The following is an 18,948-nucleotide window of genomic DNA, read 5'->3' on the forward strand; positions in this document are numbered from 1 at the left end:
CCCCAGGTGGGTCAGCAGTGAGAGGGCTGGTGGCCCCAGGAGCAGCTGACTGGTGAGAAGTCACCATGGAGAGCAGGAATGAGGTGCTGCCAAAGCAGATACACCCAGCATCTCTCAGCTTAAAACATTTTGAGGCGTTTGAAGCATAGCAATTCTCTCCCTCTTGCTTTAAGGGATTTTTTACACTGATGAGAGGGCTCTGCCTCCCCAGGAGAGCATTCCTGGGGCTCGGAGCCCTACGGTGCCTTGGCACCTCTTTGTGCTCCTGAGCTGACTCATCCCTCAAGCACACCTCGTTACATCACCAGGGCCAGGAATAAAAACCCCCACCTCACACATGCACACGTTCCCCAGCACCACCCCCACCTTCGCAGGAGGAGATCCCTCCTTCCCTCCACACAGGATTTAGCCTCCACCACCACCAAATTCCTCTGCACTTCTCCAGTTGCTCAGTTTACACTGCCTGGGCTCCTTGCCAGCCAGGCATCGTCCACGCTGCTCCCTGCCTGCTTCCCAACATCCCAGATTCCCCACCAGCCCAGGGAGGCAGCCTGGCCTCCTCAAATCACCTGTTTTGCCAAAAACCCTCTAATTAGAACGGCACCAAACAGCTTCAAGATTTCCCTGAAGGGTGTTTTAAAGCTGGTTTCAAATATGATTCCCCAATTACCACACAAGAATTTCAGCATTGTTACAGTGGTTGCTATTTTTAGGTCTCTGAAAACAGACGGCAAAATGCTGGTGACATCAGCACTTGACAAGTGTCGACTTGTTTCACTAGCAAATGGATGCTGCATGGTCTGGGCAAGGAAATAAACACCCCAGACCAATGTAGAGCTTGAATGTGTGATAATGTAAAGCTTATTGAATGTTGGGGCAGGGCTCCAGACAGTGTCTGGAGGTCCAGAGGAAGCCTTGGTAATTCTGTTACTCAAACATCAATGGTGGTTTTAAAGCAGCTTGTAAGAATGAGGGAAATATTGACCTAAGTGAAACATCAACATGCACTGACATGTTTTTTCTTAAATGAAAAAACTTCTCCTTAATTTTTTGTTCAAAATTTGATGGAATTGATGCCATTTCTGACCAAAAAAACCCCCAACCAACCAAACAAAAAAAAGCCATTAGGTGGCAAAATATATAAAAATATATGAGATTCAGCCAGTGCTATCCAGATTTTCCTCACTGTTTTATCCACCTCTCTCCACCACCCAGCAGCTTTGTCTTTGTGGGTAGCACCTTCAAGCCTCCCTTTCTGTTGCAGGATTTCCACATGATTTTAGCACTCCCCAGTTTCACACCGTGGGTGAACATCCCTCCTGTGCTCCACAGGCACTTCTCACTCCAGCAAGGTGTTCAGGGGCCAGGTGAGTGCAGGCACCACTTGCCAGGTCACACCTCCTGCATCCTCCCATCCCACCGTGCCTGCAGAGCTGGGACTGCCTCGGGGCTCTGTCTGGCCTTCTGGGGTTTGTGCCATCTGGTAACTGCTTGGGGAAGGGGGTAGGAAACACCAGTCCTGCATCCCAGCATCACTGCTGCTGTTTATTCATTCCTTTTGTTGGAGACCTGGCAACCAGCTATTAATGTGAGCCTGGTGGGAATTAATTTTGGAGTAAGCTTTTGTATGGAACGCTTCCCTGAGATGGAGCTGGATTGCACTTCCTTCAACCATTAATTTGCTAATTCCACCAAAAACCGAGAAGAATCTGCTTTTCTGACACCCAGCTCTCACAATGGATTACAGGGCTTCATTTACTCCTGCAAACAAGTTATCTGGAGCCTGCTCTTGTTCTCACAGCAGTCAGGAGCTCCTCATGACTCGGGTGTGCCTTCACTCGGACCCTGGGGTCTGGTCCAGGGACTGAGCCTGGTCCTGCTGGTCCCTGGAACACTTGCTGAAGGCAAGGGCCTGCCAGGATGTCATCCTTCCCTGCTCTCTGACATCAGAGCCTGCTGGAAAAAAATGACTGTTGTGCCACAAATAGCATGATTGAGTCACTTTGCTACAGGATCAGCTCAGAGGAGGGGGAAGCGACTGGCGAGGAGGGAGAGGAGCAGGAGATGAGGGATCTGCTCGGGGGGAAACTGGCAAACAAAGGAAAAGAAACAGGTATTGCCTCCTTTGGCCCTCTGCCATCAGGGTGACTCCATTTCATAAATTCCTCCACAAAATGCGGGACATGAACAGGCTTCAGAGCACAGGGTGGACCTGCATCTCTCTGCCTGTTGGCAGGGCAAGCCTGGCTGCACATTTACAGAGAGGAGGGGAGCTCAGGTGAATATTCAGGGACTGTTTTCTTGCTTGCTTACATCTGCTGTGTATTTTTGAGTAGGATCACTGTTATTTACACCTGGAAAAAACTGGACCTAGTACTCCTGTTTTCAGCAAGAATGCAGGTCCAGGAGTCAGTATAGAAAGCAGCCCTAAAGAAATCCTTTTCCTCCTGCTGTGAGCAAAGCTAGAGGGACTTCAAGCATTCAGGGCACCTGGCTTGTACCCCCAGTGCTTTCAGCAAGCCACCCTGACCTGAGGTCCAGCTGGGGAGCAGGAGCTGCCATTGCTCAGAGCTTCACTTTTGCAATTGTCATTTTCTCCAGGGGCAAGGGAGCAGCTTCCAGGAAAACCAGCCAAAAGTTAAACCAACACAGGCAGCTCTTACTGAGGCCCTGGAAATAGCGGGCAAACAGCTGTCATTTTCTTTCATTTGGCCTGGGTGCAATTTTCCTCTTCTCTCCCATTTGCACAGGTCATTCCAGGGAGCTGGAATGGGAGGGGAGGGGAGGGGAAGGGGAAGGGGAAGGGGAAGGGGAAGGGGAAGGGGAAGGGGAAGGGGAAGGGGAAGGGGAAGGGGAAGGGGAAGGGGAAGGGGAAGGGGAAGGGGAAGGGGAAGGGGAAGGGGAAGGGGAAGGGGAAGGGGAAGGGGAAGGGGAAGGGGAAGGGGAAGGGGAAGGGGAAGGGGAAGGGGAAGGGGAAGGGGAAGGGGAAGGGGAAGGGGAAGGGGAAGGGGAAGGGGAAGGGGAAGGGGAAGGGGAAGGGGAAGGGGAAGGGGAAGGGGAAGGGGAAGGGGAAGGGGAAGGGAAGGGAAGGGAAGGGAAGGGAAGGGAAGGGAAGGGAAGGGAAGGGAAGGGAAGGGAAGGGAAGGGAAGGGAAGGGAAGGGAAGGGAAGGGAAGGGAAGGGAAGGGAAGGGAAGGGAAGGGAAGGGAAGGGAAGGGAAGGGAAGGGAAGGGAAGGGAAGGGAAGGGAAGGGAAGGGAAGGGACAGTGCATGAGGAGCTGGCACAGTGTCCCAGCCCCAGCCAGCTCGAGTGCAAACCCTCCAAGGACTTGCACTGCCTATCACCCGTGCTGCTTCGTTCACACTGCTTGTTCTTCAAGCTAAATAGCAGCTGATAAAAATACACCAGCACTTGTACTTGTGCTGTGCAGGTGTGTGCAGAGACTGCCCACCAGCCTGGGGGAGGCAGCTCTGTGCTCAGGTGGGCTGATCAGCAGCAAAGAGCAGCCTGAGCTCAGCAGCACTCTTTGCCCCCTCCTTCCTGAATTTATACTCCTACCTGCTTCCAAAACATCTTCCTGCCTGCCCTTCACTCTTGTTGGGATACCATGAGAAGATCTGGGGGAGTCAGCTGTGGGACTGCTGCAGTCTCTCTGGTGGGTCAGCAAAGCCAGCTCAGGGCTCTCTGACAGGTTCAGCCAAACAACATCACTGGCAAGGGGGAGAGATGATGTACCTGTCCTGGGGAGGGAGAGGCACAGCAGGGACAGTGTCACAGAGCCAGGCTTGTTGCACCTTTTGCTGTCTCTGGGCCTGGAGCAGAAGGCTTCCATTAATTGAAAAGCAAAACCAGCCCAGACATGACCCCAGGGACGCCAGGTTGTCCCTCAGCACCAGCAGTGCTGCTGCTCCTTTGGCTTCCCTGGGCTCTGCTGCAGGGAGAGCACAGGGCACAACCACCTTTGGCAGGATGATGTTCTGGGCAGCCTCCTGCTTTGCCATGCCTACACCCAGCCCTACCCTTCCCAAAACAGCCCTGCCACTCAGAGAGGTGTAAAATAATCCTGAAGTCACACTTTGCCACAGAACACGACAGAGCACAGGAGCTGATACTGTAAATGGGAAGGGTGGGTGTACCCTCTCTGCAGGGTACTTTCCTCCCCCCTTGCCTCCCCCCTTTCCTTCCCCCTTCCCTCCATCTCTGGGACAAAAGCCCAGAGATCCTAGCACAAATATTTGTAGAGGCAGGTCAAAAGAGCCAGCTGTGAATTTTGGTAATTTAAAAGAAAAAAAAACAAAACCCCATGACAAAAATAAAAAACCCTCACCAAACAAGCCAAACAACAACCAAAAAAAAAAACAAAACACAACAAACCAAACAAAAACAATACTGAGAATAAAGCAAACAAATACAGGGCTGGAAAAATCATTTCCTGCATTTCAGCTACAGCATCTTGCAGCTGCAAATTTGTCTTTTTGCCCTCTGCTTCTCCATTCAATTTCATTACCTAGCCTGGCCCCTTCACATACCCAGATAACAGAGTAAGACCAATCTTTGCTCCTTGCACTTCACTCAAGCACAGCAATTTCAAAGGCCTTGGACTTGCCTATGTCAATTTGTTCCAGACACCACAAAAAATCTCCTCACGGAGGACCATTCTCATACCACATATCAATTTTCAAGCCTCCATCCTCAGAATTGTTCTAGTAAACAGATGTTTTACTTAGCCTTACACAAACCTATCTTGAGCACAAAAAAATGTCTGAAATGGTTTGACTAAAAGGCTATAGAAATTTAGTCTTGGATACCACAGTAACAAAGGCTCATCTCCATAGCCCAAACTTGCAGAAAATTATAAGCAACTGAAAATGAGTGTTTCAAATGGAAGTGTTATGCAACATGAGTGACAGTGACCTGAAACGCCCAGAGCAGACTATTCCCCTCTCCAACTTCCATCTATAGCAGCACAGGAAATGTTGGAGGCCTGAAAGAAGCAGCCATTTCCAGCTTGGAGAAAGAACAGAGACACAAAACCGCGGAGCACTGGAGTATCTTTTGGGTCCTTGCCTTGGCAGAATATTTTTGGAGAAGGGAGAAGTTCAAATGAGGTGTTATTTTTGACAGGAGTAAGAGCCTGAATGAGGGTTGTGGGACTCCAGGGGCTCTCCAAAATGCAGTTTTTTGTACCCAAGAGTTACAGCAGTCCAGGGCTGTGGGTGACAGAGCTGTGCCCACAGCTGTCAGCTCCAGCTGCAGGCAGGCCTGGAGACCCTTTGGTTTTGGTTACAGTGCATTCTAGACTTTTCTTTGCTGAGCATCTTCATACAGTAGAACCAATCTATACCTTAACTTTTACCTATAGCCTGTCATAACTACTCTAATTACCCAATTCATGTCACTGTTCTCCAGTCACTCACAGTCAGTACATCACAGTTCAAGCCAGAAGTTGTTTTTCAGTTTTCTTGCAGTGGAAAATTCTGAGACCTTTTTTCTACTTGCCACATGGGCAGGCTTGTCTGCCTGTGCTCTCTTTCTGCTTGGTAAAAACATCTTCTTGTTTGGGGTGGGTTTATCCTTTGCTTTAAGCCATAAAACCCCTTCTAACTAACACACCCTTTGCCTCCTTGGTTACCCAGTAACACTGGCTCAGCAATTCTTTTCCTCGATATCAAAACTTGCTTCCATCTCTATTCCTTCTTCAGATTCTGCTTTCAAAAATCTTTCTGCTAAGCACACATATCTCTGAGACTTTCTTGTCCAACTTTCATCCTTCCCAAGAGACAGGAACCCTTACAGCAAACCCTGGACTCACCTGAGGCCGTAGAGGACGGTCCCGTCGGGGTGGAGCCGGATCATGCGGTTCTTCACCGTCACCCCGTGCAGAAAGGACTTCTTGTCGTTCAGGAAGTAGGTGTCAGGCAGCCACAGCTGGTCAGCCACCCTGTTGTCCAGGGTCAGGTTGAGAGGAAGGTCATTGTAGGCCAGGCGTTTGTCCCGCCAGCTCTGCTGGAAGTACATGGTGATGGTGTAATCCTGGCAGAGAGAAAGGCGCACATCAGCCTGGGGCCACTGCAGCTCCAGCCCCTCACCAACCACTGCCAACACCTCCCCCAATTCCTCAGCACCCAAATGTCTGGGTCCATACCTCCAACACTTTTTTTTAAGGGTTTTTTTTTTGTTTTTTCATGGGTTTCTTCATGGCCTTTTTGGGATTGTTTTTTTTGTTTGGTTTTGGTTTTTTGTTGTCATTGGTTTCTGTTGGGTTTTTTTTTTGTTTGTTTTGGCTTTTTTTAGTTTTGTTTTTTGGGGTTTTTTTGGTTTTGTTTTGGTTTTTTTTTCCTCTTTCTTTTTCTCTTTCTTTGGAGGGGTGTGTGCTGCGATTTGTTCTGTGAAAATGGGAGCAAGCCCATGTTTTACAGGGGACAAAACACCATTAAGTTTTGTCTCTCATTTCCTCTGTCCTTGCCATTTATGTTTCCAATCAAGCAAAACTGCATCCCTGCTGTCCCAGCCTGCTGAGGGCTTGTCTGCACCACCAGCAGCAGTTCAGGCTAGGGGAGCACCAGAGGGTGCCCAGATTTATGGGGAATCAATTTTAGCCAACAGTGGTTACCCAGCAAAGGCTTCCAGGGTTGTTCCCCACTTCCCTCACACAAAGGTCACATAAATGAAATCCACCCATGTCCAGGCACTGCTCCTTAGTTGGTAAAAGCCAATTTTGTTTCAGCAGAAGCTGAGGCTGTTCCAAAGGGCACAGGGAGAGCCTCACCTCGAGGCCAAGGTTTGAAGGTCAGGCCAGGCCAGCTGTGACAAGCTCTGAGCACTTGCCTCACTATGGGAGCTGAGTTGGGAGTTCGTGGTGGTTCTCAGGAAGGGACACGTGGGGAGGAAATCTGTCATCAGTGGAGCATGACCCACTGGTAAAGGGGCAAATCCCTGAAAAATTCCCCATAAATTTGGACATCAGGAGGAAGTTCTTCATGGAAAGGTTTGTTAAACATCTGAATGGGGAGGCAGTGCAGTCCCCATCTCTGGAGATGTCCAAGGAACAACTGGATGTGGCACTCAGGACCATGGTCTGGTTGACAAAACTGGGGTCTGTCACAGGTGGAACTCCATCTTAGAGAGAAATAATTCTGTGGTTCCCAAACCATCCCCAGCTAGCACAATGCCATACAAACCTCCTGCTCCCCTCCTGTCCAACCGAGAAAAGCTGACACAAGAATTTTACAGAAGGGATTGTGAGCTGTTGGTGGCTGCACTCTGCAGAAGCCAAACCCATTGCTGGGCACATCCAGGGCACATCCAGAGGCCTTGGATCAGCCTATTCAGGGGCACAGTGTGGTGCCACATAATAGGACAGCTTCTTCCTCTCAGGTAAACAAGCAGTACAGGAAGGAGTCTTGTACACACCAATGACAGGAAACATTCTCACAACAGGTCTTAAATAGCCTATGAGACAAGATTTTTGGGGTTAAACCAGATGGCATTAAAGTCTATTGATTGATGAGGAAGTGGGCACAAGTCCTGTTGACAGTGACCTTACAGAAGTCAGAGATTTTTCCCCAAGTCCTTAAATAAAAAGCTATAGGAATGTGCTTCTTGTTGACAGAGTGATAAAACTATCTTTTGTTCCCTTAAAAAGGAAATAAGTCTAGAAGTTTCTTTCCTCAATTAGGTGAAAAGACATCTCATAGGACTTAGGAGACTTCACCTCAAACTTAAGGACAGCCAATTGGACAGAAGCTAAAAAGCCCTGCCTAAGCAATTTACTAGAAAAAGAAGAGAACAAAGAAAGTAATCACATTTGAGAGATGTTTTACTAGGGACAAAGATCTTCTGCACCTGGCTTGATTTTTCTCTGTAAAGAGTTTTGTTATTTTGCCTTTTATTAAAACCTTTTTGTTTTTAATACTACCACAGAAGCCATCCTGCTGATTTTATGCCTTCTAAGGTAGCTGAGCTATCTTGGGTGTGAAATAGATCTCCAAGAGCTTATGAGACTTACATCAAAGAGACCCATATTAAAAGCATTTTTGCAAATGATCTAGAACAGGTGGGATCACAGACACATTGTCTCTTCTCAAGCAGTCCCTGCAGTGCCACAGGAATCCCCTTGACCACATGAATTGGCAGGATGAGCCTTTCTGCTCTGCAAATCCCAGCTCTGTGTGAGGAGCTGGTGAGGATCTTGCTCATGCACCAACATCTGGGCTGAGCACTGAGGCATCTGCCTGCCTGTCTTCTCCCACAGACTTCATTCAAAGCCAGGTTTGATTAACACCTCTGAAAACAAGCTCAAATAATCCCACATCACAGATAATGCCAGCTTTTGGGTATCTAGCTATGATTCAGGAATCCAGACCCACATGCACACCCAAAAGGTCGCGGCGTAAATCGGCGGAGCGCACCCGATACAGAGCTACATCTGTCACTGGCTGTGCTGCCTTGAAAAGAACAGAGGTGCAGTGAGAGCTTGCTGGCCAAGGAGCTGTTTTGCTCTGCTTTTTAAAGGACTGTAAACTCCTGCCTCAGAAGCCTCACTGTCCACCTCTCTGAGGCACAAATATTCTCATTTTGGTCAGGACCCTGCAAAGGAAGATGTTGTCTCCAGAATCCCTCCCAGGGTGCTTGGGGCTGCACTGCAGTGAGAGCACAGAGGAGTGGAGCATCCAAATTCCTGAATCCTCTGACTTCTGTTGGTAACAGACTCATCCCCTGCCCGTGGGACACTTGGCTAGAGAGGCATCCTTTCCATTCCCCACTTTGAGAATTCCACCCACACATCTTGGCAGGCTCCTTCACTGACCTGCATTTCCCTAATCCTTGACAGAGCCCTGCAACACCTCACCCCTAACCAGGCCACCCTGCTGTCACTGCAGGCTCCTGCCAGCCTTCAAGCAGCAGCAGGCAAGAGGTGGCACTGATCTCCAGAAGACAAAAAGGGCAAGCTGCTTACAAAGTGAACAATGCACCTTCTAAAACACATCCTCTGTGTTCCCAGGACTGATGGAACAGGCTCAGAGGGGTGCTGACAGAAAAGCCTACACCCCAGCCATCAGCTAGAGAATGTTTTTCAGGTGCAGAGACCTTCCTGGGGAAGAGCAGCCTGCCCAGCCCAGGGCTGAGCTCTCTTCTCCAGCCTTCCTGGGTTCCTTGGCACAACAGATTTCTCTAGGCAGCATCGTGGAGGTGAGCACTTGATAACCATGGCTCATGCAGGGCCTCAGGTTTCCCTCAGCCTCTCTCTCTGCTGATTCCTGTGCTCCACTTCTTGTTCTGCGGCTCTCATCACATTGCTGAACAGCAGGCAGGATTTCTGGGCAGAAGGAAGAGCAGAGCAGGTGTCCAGCCCACAGTGGTCAGCCCTCCCTGGAGGGATGAGGGGCACTGACATGGCATGGACAGAACCAAGCCATGGGGATGAGGGACAGGGCAGGCACAGCTGGGGCTGGAGGCAGCACTGGCACAGCCCCTCCAGCAGGTGAGAGGGGCAGAATCCAGGAGAGGAAGCAGCGAGCTTGCCTTCCCCTTCATGCCCCATTTCCTGGCCAGGCAGTTATGGAGTACCCATGTGCCACCCTAACATCACATCCTGGCCAGGCTCCAGAGCTGCTGGGACCTTAATCATAGCCTTCCTTCCAGAGGCACACAAGGGTGACACTGTTCTGCAGCAGAATGGCCAGATGGAGCCAAGGCATGCAGGGGTTCATAGGTTCAGGAATCAAGTAACAAGCCTGATTTTCCTCCAAGCCTGGGATGACGAGGCCTTTGTTGTGGGGTTTTATCTGTCACTGGGCTAATATGAGGCTTTCCCAAACCTCCCACTAATCCATGACACTCACAAGCCTGCTGATGCCACAGATATGACACCAGCTGGGTTTCCCAGAATCACCAGCTGGCAGCAGTTGGCCAATTTACCAGGTTCAGTGAAGAACTTTGAATTAAACACACCTGGTGCCCACACATCCCTCTAGCTCTTCCTTCCACCTCCCCACTGAGGCACCTTGGTGGGACAGCACAGCAGGATGTCCCTGCTGCCTGTGCAGGGGTAAGTGAGAGGTTTTCCCTCTGCACACACACCCAGGAAGCAGAGCTCTCCACTGGTGCTGCTGGAGGAGCAAACGAGAGGTGCAGGAAAATCTGACTTTGCCCCTAAACTGGCAGCCTAGACCCTCTCCACCCTGCACCAGTGCAGCTCCAGCAGCAACAAAAATGCTTCCAAATGATGGATCCCACTGGTCTTTGTGGAGGACCATAAAATGCTCAGGCAGGGCCAGAGCCTGGCCATGGCCATCACAGCTGGGACAAGGATGGCAGAGCTTTGTGGGGAGCTCCCAGCTCACCCTGCCAAGGTGATCTGCCCTGGGATAGAAGGCAGGACCCACCCTGGAAGGGGCACACATGTGCCAGGCCACCCTGTGCAACCTTCTGCTTCATCTGGTGCCTGCTGAGGGAGGAGAGGTGAGGCTGGAAGTAGGGAGATACCACTCCTCACCAGAAACTCCCTGCAGGCTGCACTGCACTTTGGAGAGCGCTCACCATGACTCTGGAATTCATTTTTTAAAAAACAAAGGCTGCAACAGGACAAAGGGAGCTTTTGAAGGGTGGATATGACCAGAAGTTGCATGCCTCCCCTTGTTCTCCCTTTTCCCATCCCAAGGAAAAGCAAGCTTTGCAAAGATACCTGCAAACTCTGCCCAGCTGGGCTTTGTTACCAGAGCTGAGCTGGCCATGTCAGGCTGCCCTCCCGTGTCCAGCAACCCACTGTGGGAGCTGAAATGCCAGAATCAACAGCTCTGGCCAGGGGGAAGCTGTTTCAGCCCTGCTGAGGCTCACTGACCTAAGAAGCAGGTGCCTCTTTGCTAAAAGGGTTTGTGTGTTTCAAAGGAAGCCTCTCCTCCCTCTCTGCCAGCCCAGCAGTGGCCAGATCCCTTGGTTTGTCCCCAGGGTCTGGTACCCAGCAGCTCCCAGCTCCAGCAGCACTCCCAGGACTTTCACAGAATCACAGGATGACCAGGTTGGAAGAGACCTTCAAGACCATCGAGTCCAACCCAGCCCCAGCATCTCAGCCAAATCCTGGTCCCCAGTGCCACATCCAGGCTTTGTAAACACACCCAGGGATGGGGATTCCACCACCTCCCTGGGCAGCCATTCCAGAACTTTATCACCTTTCTGTAAAAAACTTCAACTCCCTGCAGCAGCAGCAGCAGCAGCATCCCTGAGCTGCCCTCCCATGCCAGCTGTGTGTGGGCAGCTCTGGGCACCACAGCTCCCCTCCTGCAGCTCAGATGGCACCTGAGCTCTGGAAAGCTGGGGAGCTGCTGAGCCTGGCTGTCCCTGAGGGATCCCTGCACATGCCTGGCTCAGCTGAGCAGCTCTGTGCCAGCTGCTGATGCCCCCACTCCCAAAGGTTCCAAAGCCTTTCCAAAGGCTTTTTTCTCTCTCCTCCTTCCTGCTCTGTGAGGAGAGGCAGAGGTGAGAGCTGGCAGACACTCATGGTGCAGAGGTGCTCCCCTGTGAGCAGGGCTCACCTGGAGGGACACAAAAAATACTGCAGAAGGAAGAGGAGATTACCTGAAGAGATTACCTAAGATTACCTACCCCACATGTTGGGATGATGGGGTGTCCTACCAGCTGCTGAGGACAGGAATGCTAAAATCCATCTCCAGATGAGAGGATATTGATAATTACAGCCTCTCCTGAAGCTCAGCTGAGCCCCTAAACCAAAGATGGTGTACACTGTGAGAGGCTGGAGTGTTGACACGGCAGGGGCATGAATGGAGGAAGGTGCTTCCTGCAGAACCCCTGAGGCAACAAACTCAGCCAAGCATGCACAGGGATTCCCCAGACTCTCAGAGGACAGGCCAGAGAAGTCTCAGGGAACAGCAGCTGAGTCACAGCAAGAAGGGAAATAAGCTGGCACTACTGGTATGAATTCAAGAATGAATTTCCACTGGCTCATTTTCCAAAGACCTTTATTAACATCTATCCTAAAAGCTGCTTGTCCCCCTCCACCTCACAGAGCCCCTTTTGGGAGTGAAATGCTCCCTGGGAAGCAAACCTGGCCTGGCCCTGGACCCCTCCCTCTGCTCCTGGCTCTGTGCAGGCTGGGAGCAGAAACAATCCCACTGTCACACGACACCAAAGCTGCCTGTTGGAGAAGTGTCCTAGGCTAAGATGCCAGATCTGAGCACAGGAACAAACCTGCTTGTGCAGAGAAAGGCAAAGTTTGGGGGGAGCAAGGCAGTGAGAGGACTTGTTACCCAGGGGAGGGGACTAATGCAGGAGAGGAGCCACTCCTGCCGTGGGCAGCACAGGCTGGATGCTGCTGAAGCAGTAACACCCTGGGAGGCAGCAGGAAGCTGAAGATGGAGGTAGCAGATATTATCTGAAGCCACCATAACTCAGTGAAGACACAGGACAGCTGGTGGTGGGCCAGCCATGGCTGTTAAATGAAGTGCAGGATGTGCCCAAACCACCAAGGCCCTTCAGGGAGTCAGCTCAGACTGGGAACCTGAACCTCCTTGTCCATGGATCAAAGAACAGCAAGGGGTGGGCAGGAGCAGTTAAGGCATCACAGGGCATCGTGTCCCTTTCTGTCACTGCAGTGACAGGAGGGATACAAAATCAAGGAGCCCCTCTTCTCCTGCAGTCCTGTGTCAGTTTGCAGGACACAGACATGCTCTGAACACAAGTGCAGTTCTTACAAATGTGTTTGTGCTGGTTTTGGAGACACAGGTGTGTGTGTCAGACCAAAAGTCTTTATACAATTATAGCCTGTCTTCAGTAACAGGAAAGAGAAGGGCAGGGGGGGATAGAAGCTAAAAAGGGTCTTTGTTGTAATACTCAGTTCTGCAGCTATTTGGACTTGAGGCACTCCTCAGTCAGAGCTGGTACTTTCTTAATTGAAGACAGTTTCTCTTATGAGAGATTATCTTATTTCTCAAAATATTCAGCCTTTGGCATCTGCAGTCTTGAGGCTGTGAGTTCTTCACTGTTTGCCCCTAAATCACTTTAAACAGGTACAAGTCAGGTTTTCTCTTTTCCTGCTCCCTGAAGTGCATGTATTAAGCTGGTAAACAACCACAACCTTGTGCTCTCAGGCTCACAGTGTCCCACCTCCTTTTAGACACTTCAGGGTTACTCATCAGAGCACAAATCACTACAAACACTCTCAGAACTAGCTGAGAGGCTCTGATAGAGGCAGGAGACAGCAAGGCAGGGAGAACTGTTGCAGGGGTTAAGCACAGAGCAGAGCTCTGGCAGAGTCTGACGTTCAGCAATGGGCTGTTGCACAAGAATAGACTGAAGGCAAGGTAATGGAAATAACTTCCACAGAGCCTGTGCAATTAGATGTTACAAAAGCATGAAGTCAGGAGCATAAGAGTATTTTGGAAGGTCTAAGCATTAATATGGGAACTAAATTCAAGTTGTTATGGAAAGGAAATCACAGGAAAGAATAGCTCAAGGATGCTGAGCCTGCTGCTGCAAGGCTCCATCTTCCAACTGCTTCCATGTTTAAGCAGAACTCCCAGCAGCTGCTCCCCAAATCCCCAGCACAGCTCCTGAGAGACAGACCTCCTGGGCAGGCTGGGTCAGATCATTTTCCTTCGTGCTGTGACCTCGAGAACCCTCAGCACTGAACTGGTCCAGGGGCAGAAGAGTGCAGGCTCATTAGGGGCTCCACTAGACTCAGGCACCAGGACAAGAAATTGAAAGAATAATGTGTGTGGAGAGGTCAAATATTTGCTCAGAATACAGCAATTCTGGCAAGACAGATATTGCCTTGTGCCTGGTCCATTTTTGTGGATGACAAAAGAGTTGGATACCTTTCAGTGGGGCTTTGGAAGTAAAGGTGACTGTTCCAGGCTGCTCCTGGAGGCTCTTTCAACAAGCACTTGTAAGGTACTGGGAACAATAACTTTCTGCAGGGGAGAGAGTGCACTGCTCTTCTGCTGCTGCAGGGCTCTGGGCATGAGGGATAAAGGAGGTTTTACAACTCACCTCTAGCTCTGGCTGTACCACTTGACTTTTTCCCCCCTGACTTTGATAAAGAACCTCCTTTTGGAGAAGCAACCAAATAAAAGTCCTTCCCTATATAAGCAAATGACATATGGTCTCCTTGTCCAAGATCACAAAAGAACATTAGGAAAGCCAAGATGCTCCAGAAAGAGGGAGAAAAATGGAACATCTGACTTAGTAAAAACCAAGCTGCCACTGCCAGAGACTAATGAACAGTTTGCTGGCTTCAACTTCTTTGATGATTAAACACCAGCTCCTGTTCCCGTCATTCTTGGGAAAGAAATTAAAGGACAAAGTAGTCCTCAAGTATGTTTCATTTGAAGGAGGGGATAGGAGAAAGAAGGGGAACTGTTTTGAAGGGGAGAAGATAGGATCTGCCTGCACTCAGCTGCAAGGAATTGGAACGGTGTAAAATGTACAGGAATGTACAGGAATGTAAAGGAATATACAGGAGGAGAGAGGTGGGATTCAGGCACCAGCACTGTGGAAGGCAGTGGGGCAGAGGGCTGGGTTAGTGCAGGTCAGCAGTGGAAGGTGAAGATGGCCTTGGAAAGCACCAAGGTTTTCTGTGGTGGGTCAACATCATCTGTTTTAAATCACCAAGCACTTCACACCAAAAAGCATCTTGTAATGAAAGCCAGTTCTTGCATTCCCTTGTACAGGAATATATAGGAATGTATAGGAATATATAGGAATATATGGGAATGTACAGGAATATATAGGAATATACAGGAATATAGAGGAATGTACAGGAATGCACAGGAATGTACAGGAATGTACAGCAAGGACTGAGCACAGTAGCCACAGCCCTTCCTCAGCAAGCTCATCAGAGGGGATTGTCCATCTCCAAGCAGATAGATGAAGGCACCCCAGACCTCAGTGAGCAGCAGTAAGCTGCCATCAGTGAATACCTGCCAGCAGCCTTCCCAGCCTGAGACAGCACAGAGTCTGCTCAGACTCTCACCTTTGCTGGAGGCAGGAGGCACCAGCTTTTGTACTTACTGTACTTTTCATGGGGGGAGCATCCTGCCAAAATGCTGCTTTTAATTTCTGTTTTTGGTGCAAGTGCCAGTGCCCAGCTTACAAGTCTGAAGTTCTGCATGACAGTTGTTGCACATAAAGTGACAAATATTTCGGATACTGCCCTTCTCCCTACACTTCAGCCTGGCAGGCAGGAAAGACACAATTCTTTTCCCACCTTCCTTCTTTTTGAATAGCCAGATGTCAGCACTGACTTGGCAATCAGGGAGAGCACTCTTCCAGCAGTGCAAGGAGGGGTTGGCTTCTAGGATATACTCTATGCCCTTCTGTGCTGCAGGTCTGTGTGCTCTTGAACTCATTTTCTTCAAGACCTGAGAAGTACTTTGCATAGATATGTTCCCCTCACTAATCTGATCTACTTTTGTAGTAATTTGCATGTGTTTAATTGCTGAATGCATGACCAGAAACTGGGACAGGTGTCTGCAATATCCTCAACATCCCAGGGTGTGCAGGGAAAGTGTGGCTTTGTTGCCCTATTTCTCTCCTGCCTGGCCCTGTCCCTGCAGCACCTGGAATGGTGCTGGCCCTGCAGGTGTCAGCTAGAGGACATAGCTGGGTCCTGGCCCAAAGGCATCTGCTGTGACAAGGCCTTCAGAGTCCTGAGCCTGCACCTCAGAGCCCTGTCTGAGCAGGAGGCAACACCACGTGGCACCTGCTGAGCTGCCCCAGTCCTGCTGGCAGCAGAGATCAAGGGAAAAGAGGCAGAACTGATGGGCACAGGGATGAGCATCACCTGCTCTGTGAGCACAGGCAGAACAGCAGCCTTGCTCAGAGTTACAGGCAGCAATCCCAAACTCACCACCTGCAGCACATCATCCTCAGGCTTTGGAAACAACAGCAGGCACTTTCTGCCCCTGAGCTGTGAAACCTGGGAGCTGCTGCCCACCATGCCTGAGGGCTGCTCTCCTCCCTCTGCCCCCCAAGGGCCAGCAGCCAGGCCAACCCAGAGCCCTCTCTGCCCCCAGTTGTCCTGTTTCTGCACCACCAGCTGGATTGCTCTCAAACCCCACCACAGCCTGAGAAATTGCCTTTTCCAGAGAGCAGCCCCTTAATGGGGACACATTCTTGTTTCCTGCAGCTTGCCATGTCAAAGCAGCACAGAAGGGCACACTTTGGCCAGACGCCTCCCTAAGGGCAGAGAAGCAAGGTCACACATAAATTTTGGGAAAGACACTTCACGAATTTGGCCATTTTGGGGGCAGAAAGGGATGCTGATACACAATCTTCTAATCCTAGATGGGCTGGGACCTGATAGGGAGCTCACATTTGTGTTTTGCTAGAGCATCAGATGTCTCCAAATGGCTGCTCCAAGCCTTCCCAAGTCCCTTCTCTCCTTTACCATATTTACTTAAGGAAAAATCTTACCTAAGGCCCTTTTGTTAACCCCCTTAACCTCTCCCCAGGCATGCACAAGGCCACCCATGCCCACAGTGGGGAACACCCAAGCATTAATGCCCTGTTTCTGTGGAGTCCCAGAGAAGAATCATAACCAGGCATTGCAGAGTTGGGAAAGAGAATCCAAGAACTGGCTTTTATTACAAGATGCTTTTTGGTGTGAAGTGCTTGGTGATTTAAAACAGATGATGTTGACCCACCACAGAAAGCCCTGGTGCTTTCCAAGGCCATCTTCACCTTCCACTGCTGACTTGCACTAACCCAGCCCTCTGCCCCACTACCTTCACAGTGCTGGTGCCTGAATCCCACCTCTCTGCTCCCCTCTCCCAGCTCCCCTTTCCTCTCCTTCCTGCTTCACAGCCTGTGCTGCCAGCATCCTCCTGTACACACATATTGCCATATCTAATATACAGCCATGAAAGCTCAAAAATGCTTTTAATAATTACTTGGTATTTAATTAAACATGCAACAACCAGCCTATTAGAGTAAATTAAATCTGAGTGAGACGTTTGAACAGTGACTAGTGAAGATATCAGTTTCTAAAGCTCTCAGAAGGATGGAGGAAGAAAACTGGATTATGTCAAGGGAAAGTTGATGCTGGAAGATGAGTGATGCTTCCTAAACCTTTCCCCCACATCTCTGGGCAAGTGCTAAATGTGTAAACACAGAAATTATTTTTTCCTCCCTGAGGAAAAAAATTAGACAGAGCTTGTAATTCCCTGTGCTGTCAAGACCTCCAGTGCAGTTAGGGGCTGCAGAGGTAGGAATTCATGTTATAAATAAAGCAATATTATTACTTTACAAGGCAAAATAAAATGCAGTATATCCAGCTCTGAGCATTGAAACCACGAGACTCTGCAACAATATCAAGGCACACAGGGCTTTGAAGACATTGTTTTAACTCAGGGAAGGAAGGTTTCCTGTTTCAGGTTCTGAAAATTGCCAGAAAGATGTCATTTCCCAGGAGTTAGCCAGAGGCAAACAAATCCTTTAAATCATGTAAGACAACTAGCACCTCCTGGGTGAAACCATCACCTCAGCTAGGCTGGCACAGATTGGCTTGACCAAAAACTTAGACTGGTGCTTGTTTCCTGTAGAAAGCAAAGTTTGATGATGTGGGAAGGATGAAGCAGATGATGAAGAGCAGAACATGATGAAGTGAAGATGAAGTGAAGATGAAGATGAAGTAGATGGTGAAGAACAGAACATACTTCTGGCAGGGGGGGTTCAGTTAGGTCAGGCATGGTCTCAGCCCACAGAGGATGGCATCTCTGGGGTTGGAAAAACAAGGCCTGCTTTTCAACAGGAGGAAGCAAACTGGGTGCAAACCATTTCCCCTGCAAACCCTCAGCCTCCTGCTCCCAGAGACCCTGCTCTGTGTCTGGGATGACTTTCTGCACGTGAGGATCCTGCACAGCTGCATCTCTGGCCCCTCAGGTGACAGGAATGGTCAGTGAGCAGGAATGGTGTTAGAGAAAAGGGCCAGCAATCAGCTTTGCCAGCTGTAGTGTGGACAGAGCACTGCCCAGTTCCTGCTGGGACAGCTGGAAAGGGCAGGGGATCAATGGATCTCTTCTAGGGAAGAATTTCTACTGCCAGGGTTACTGGAAGAAGCCAGCATGATGGATGGGTGATGGATACTTCCTCCTCCATCCATGGGTGAGTCTGCTCATGGTTATTCCAGGCTCAAGCCAAGGGAACCAGCTCAGGCTGAGGCCAGCAGCAGTGCCCTCATAAGGACCACACTGGTCCTCTCCCACTTCATCCACCCCAACGCTGACTGTGGGATCCCAGACCTGATGGGTGGGAGCTGGCAGCACTGCAAACAGCATTCACACTGCAGCTGTAGGAAACACTCCTGATTCTGCTGAACAAGTCAGGCTTATTGCAGGATGCATGAAGGGAAAAAAAAAAAAAGGAGGTTTCAGCAGGCTGTGGAGGTCCACAAGCAGAGCAGACTTTGACTTCACAGCCAGCTGGATGGGAGAACAAGCTGCAGTCCCTGTCCACACTGAGTGAGTGCTCGCTGCAGCACCAGGACCAACAGTCCTGGAGCCAAGGAGCTCTATTTGCAGAGCTGGCAGGGAGCCCACGTGAGCTCAGTAAATAAAGTATCCAGATAATAAAAATACCCAAAAGCACTGTTAGATTTTTTTCCCCCCGAGGGATCTGATACAGAGAGAAGTGTAGGGCAAACCCAGCCCTCCAGAAGAGTGGAACACACAGCACCTGAAGGGTCTGGTGGCTCACAGCTGGTACAGCTGAATACCTGACACTCCTTTTTGGGGCAAGGAATAACGGGGCTCAGACAAGAGCTTCTGTACTGTAAAACTTCACATCCCCTGCAGTCCTAGCTACAAACTCTTGATGGATAAAAGGGTCAATGCTTTGGGTATCAGTGACCTAGGAAAGCATCAAAGGAGGTGGTCAGGGACACAGAAGGCACAGGCTGCCCTCCCCTGCAGTCACACTGGAGATTCAGGAGAT

General features: G+C 49.9%; 1 protein-coding gene across 3 annotated transcripts in view; it reads right to left on the bottom strand.

Annotated features, from left to right (window-relative positions):
• Positions 1–18,948, bottom strand: part of LOC132333699 (gamma-aminobutyric acid receptor subunit beta-4) — a 55,207-nt gene that overhangs the window by 20,550 nt on the left and 15,709 nt on the right. For all 3 annotated transcript variants that reach the window (XM_059859055.1, XM_059859052.1, XM_059859053.1), the window contains exon 3: positions 5,813–6,033. In XM_059859055.1, coding sequence (XP_059715038.1) covers positions 5,813–6,033 — 221 coding nt within the window. The remainder of the gene's footprint in view (positions 1–5,812; positions 6,034–18,948) is intronic.

The sequence above is a fragment of the Haemorhous mexicanus genome, chromosome 14 (genome assembly GCF_027477595.1).
Source record: "Haemorhous mexicanus isolate bHaeMex1 chromosome 14, bHaeMex1.pri, whole genome shotgun sequence".
Classification (NCBI taxonomy): Eukaryota; Metazoa; Chordata; class Aves; order Passeriformes; family Fringillidae; genus Haemorhous; species Haemorhous mexicanus.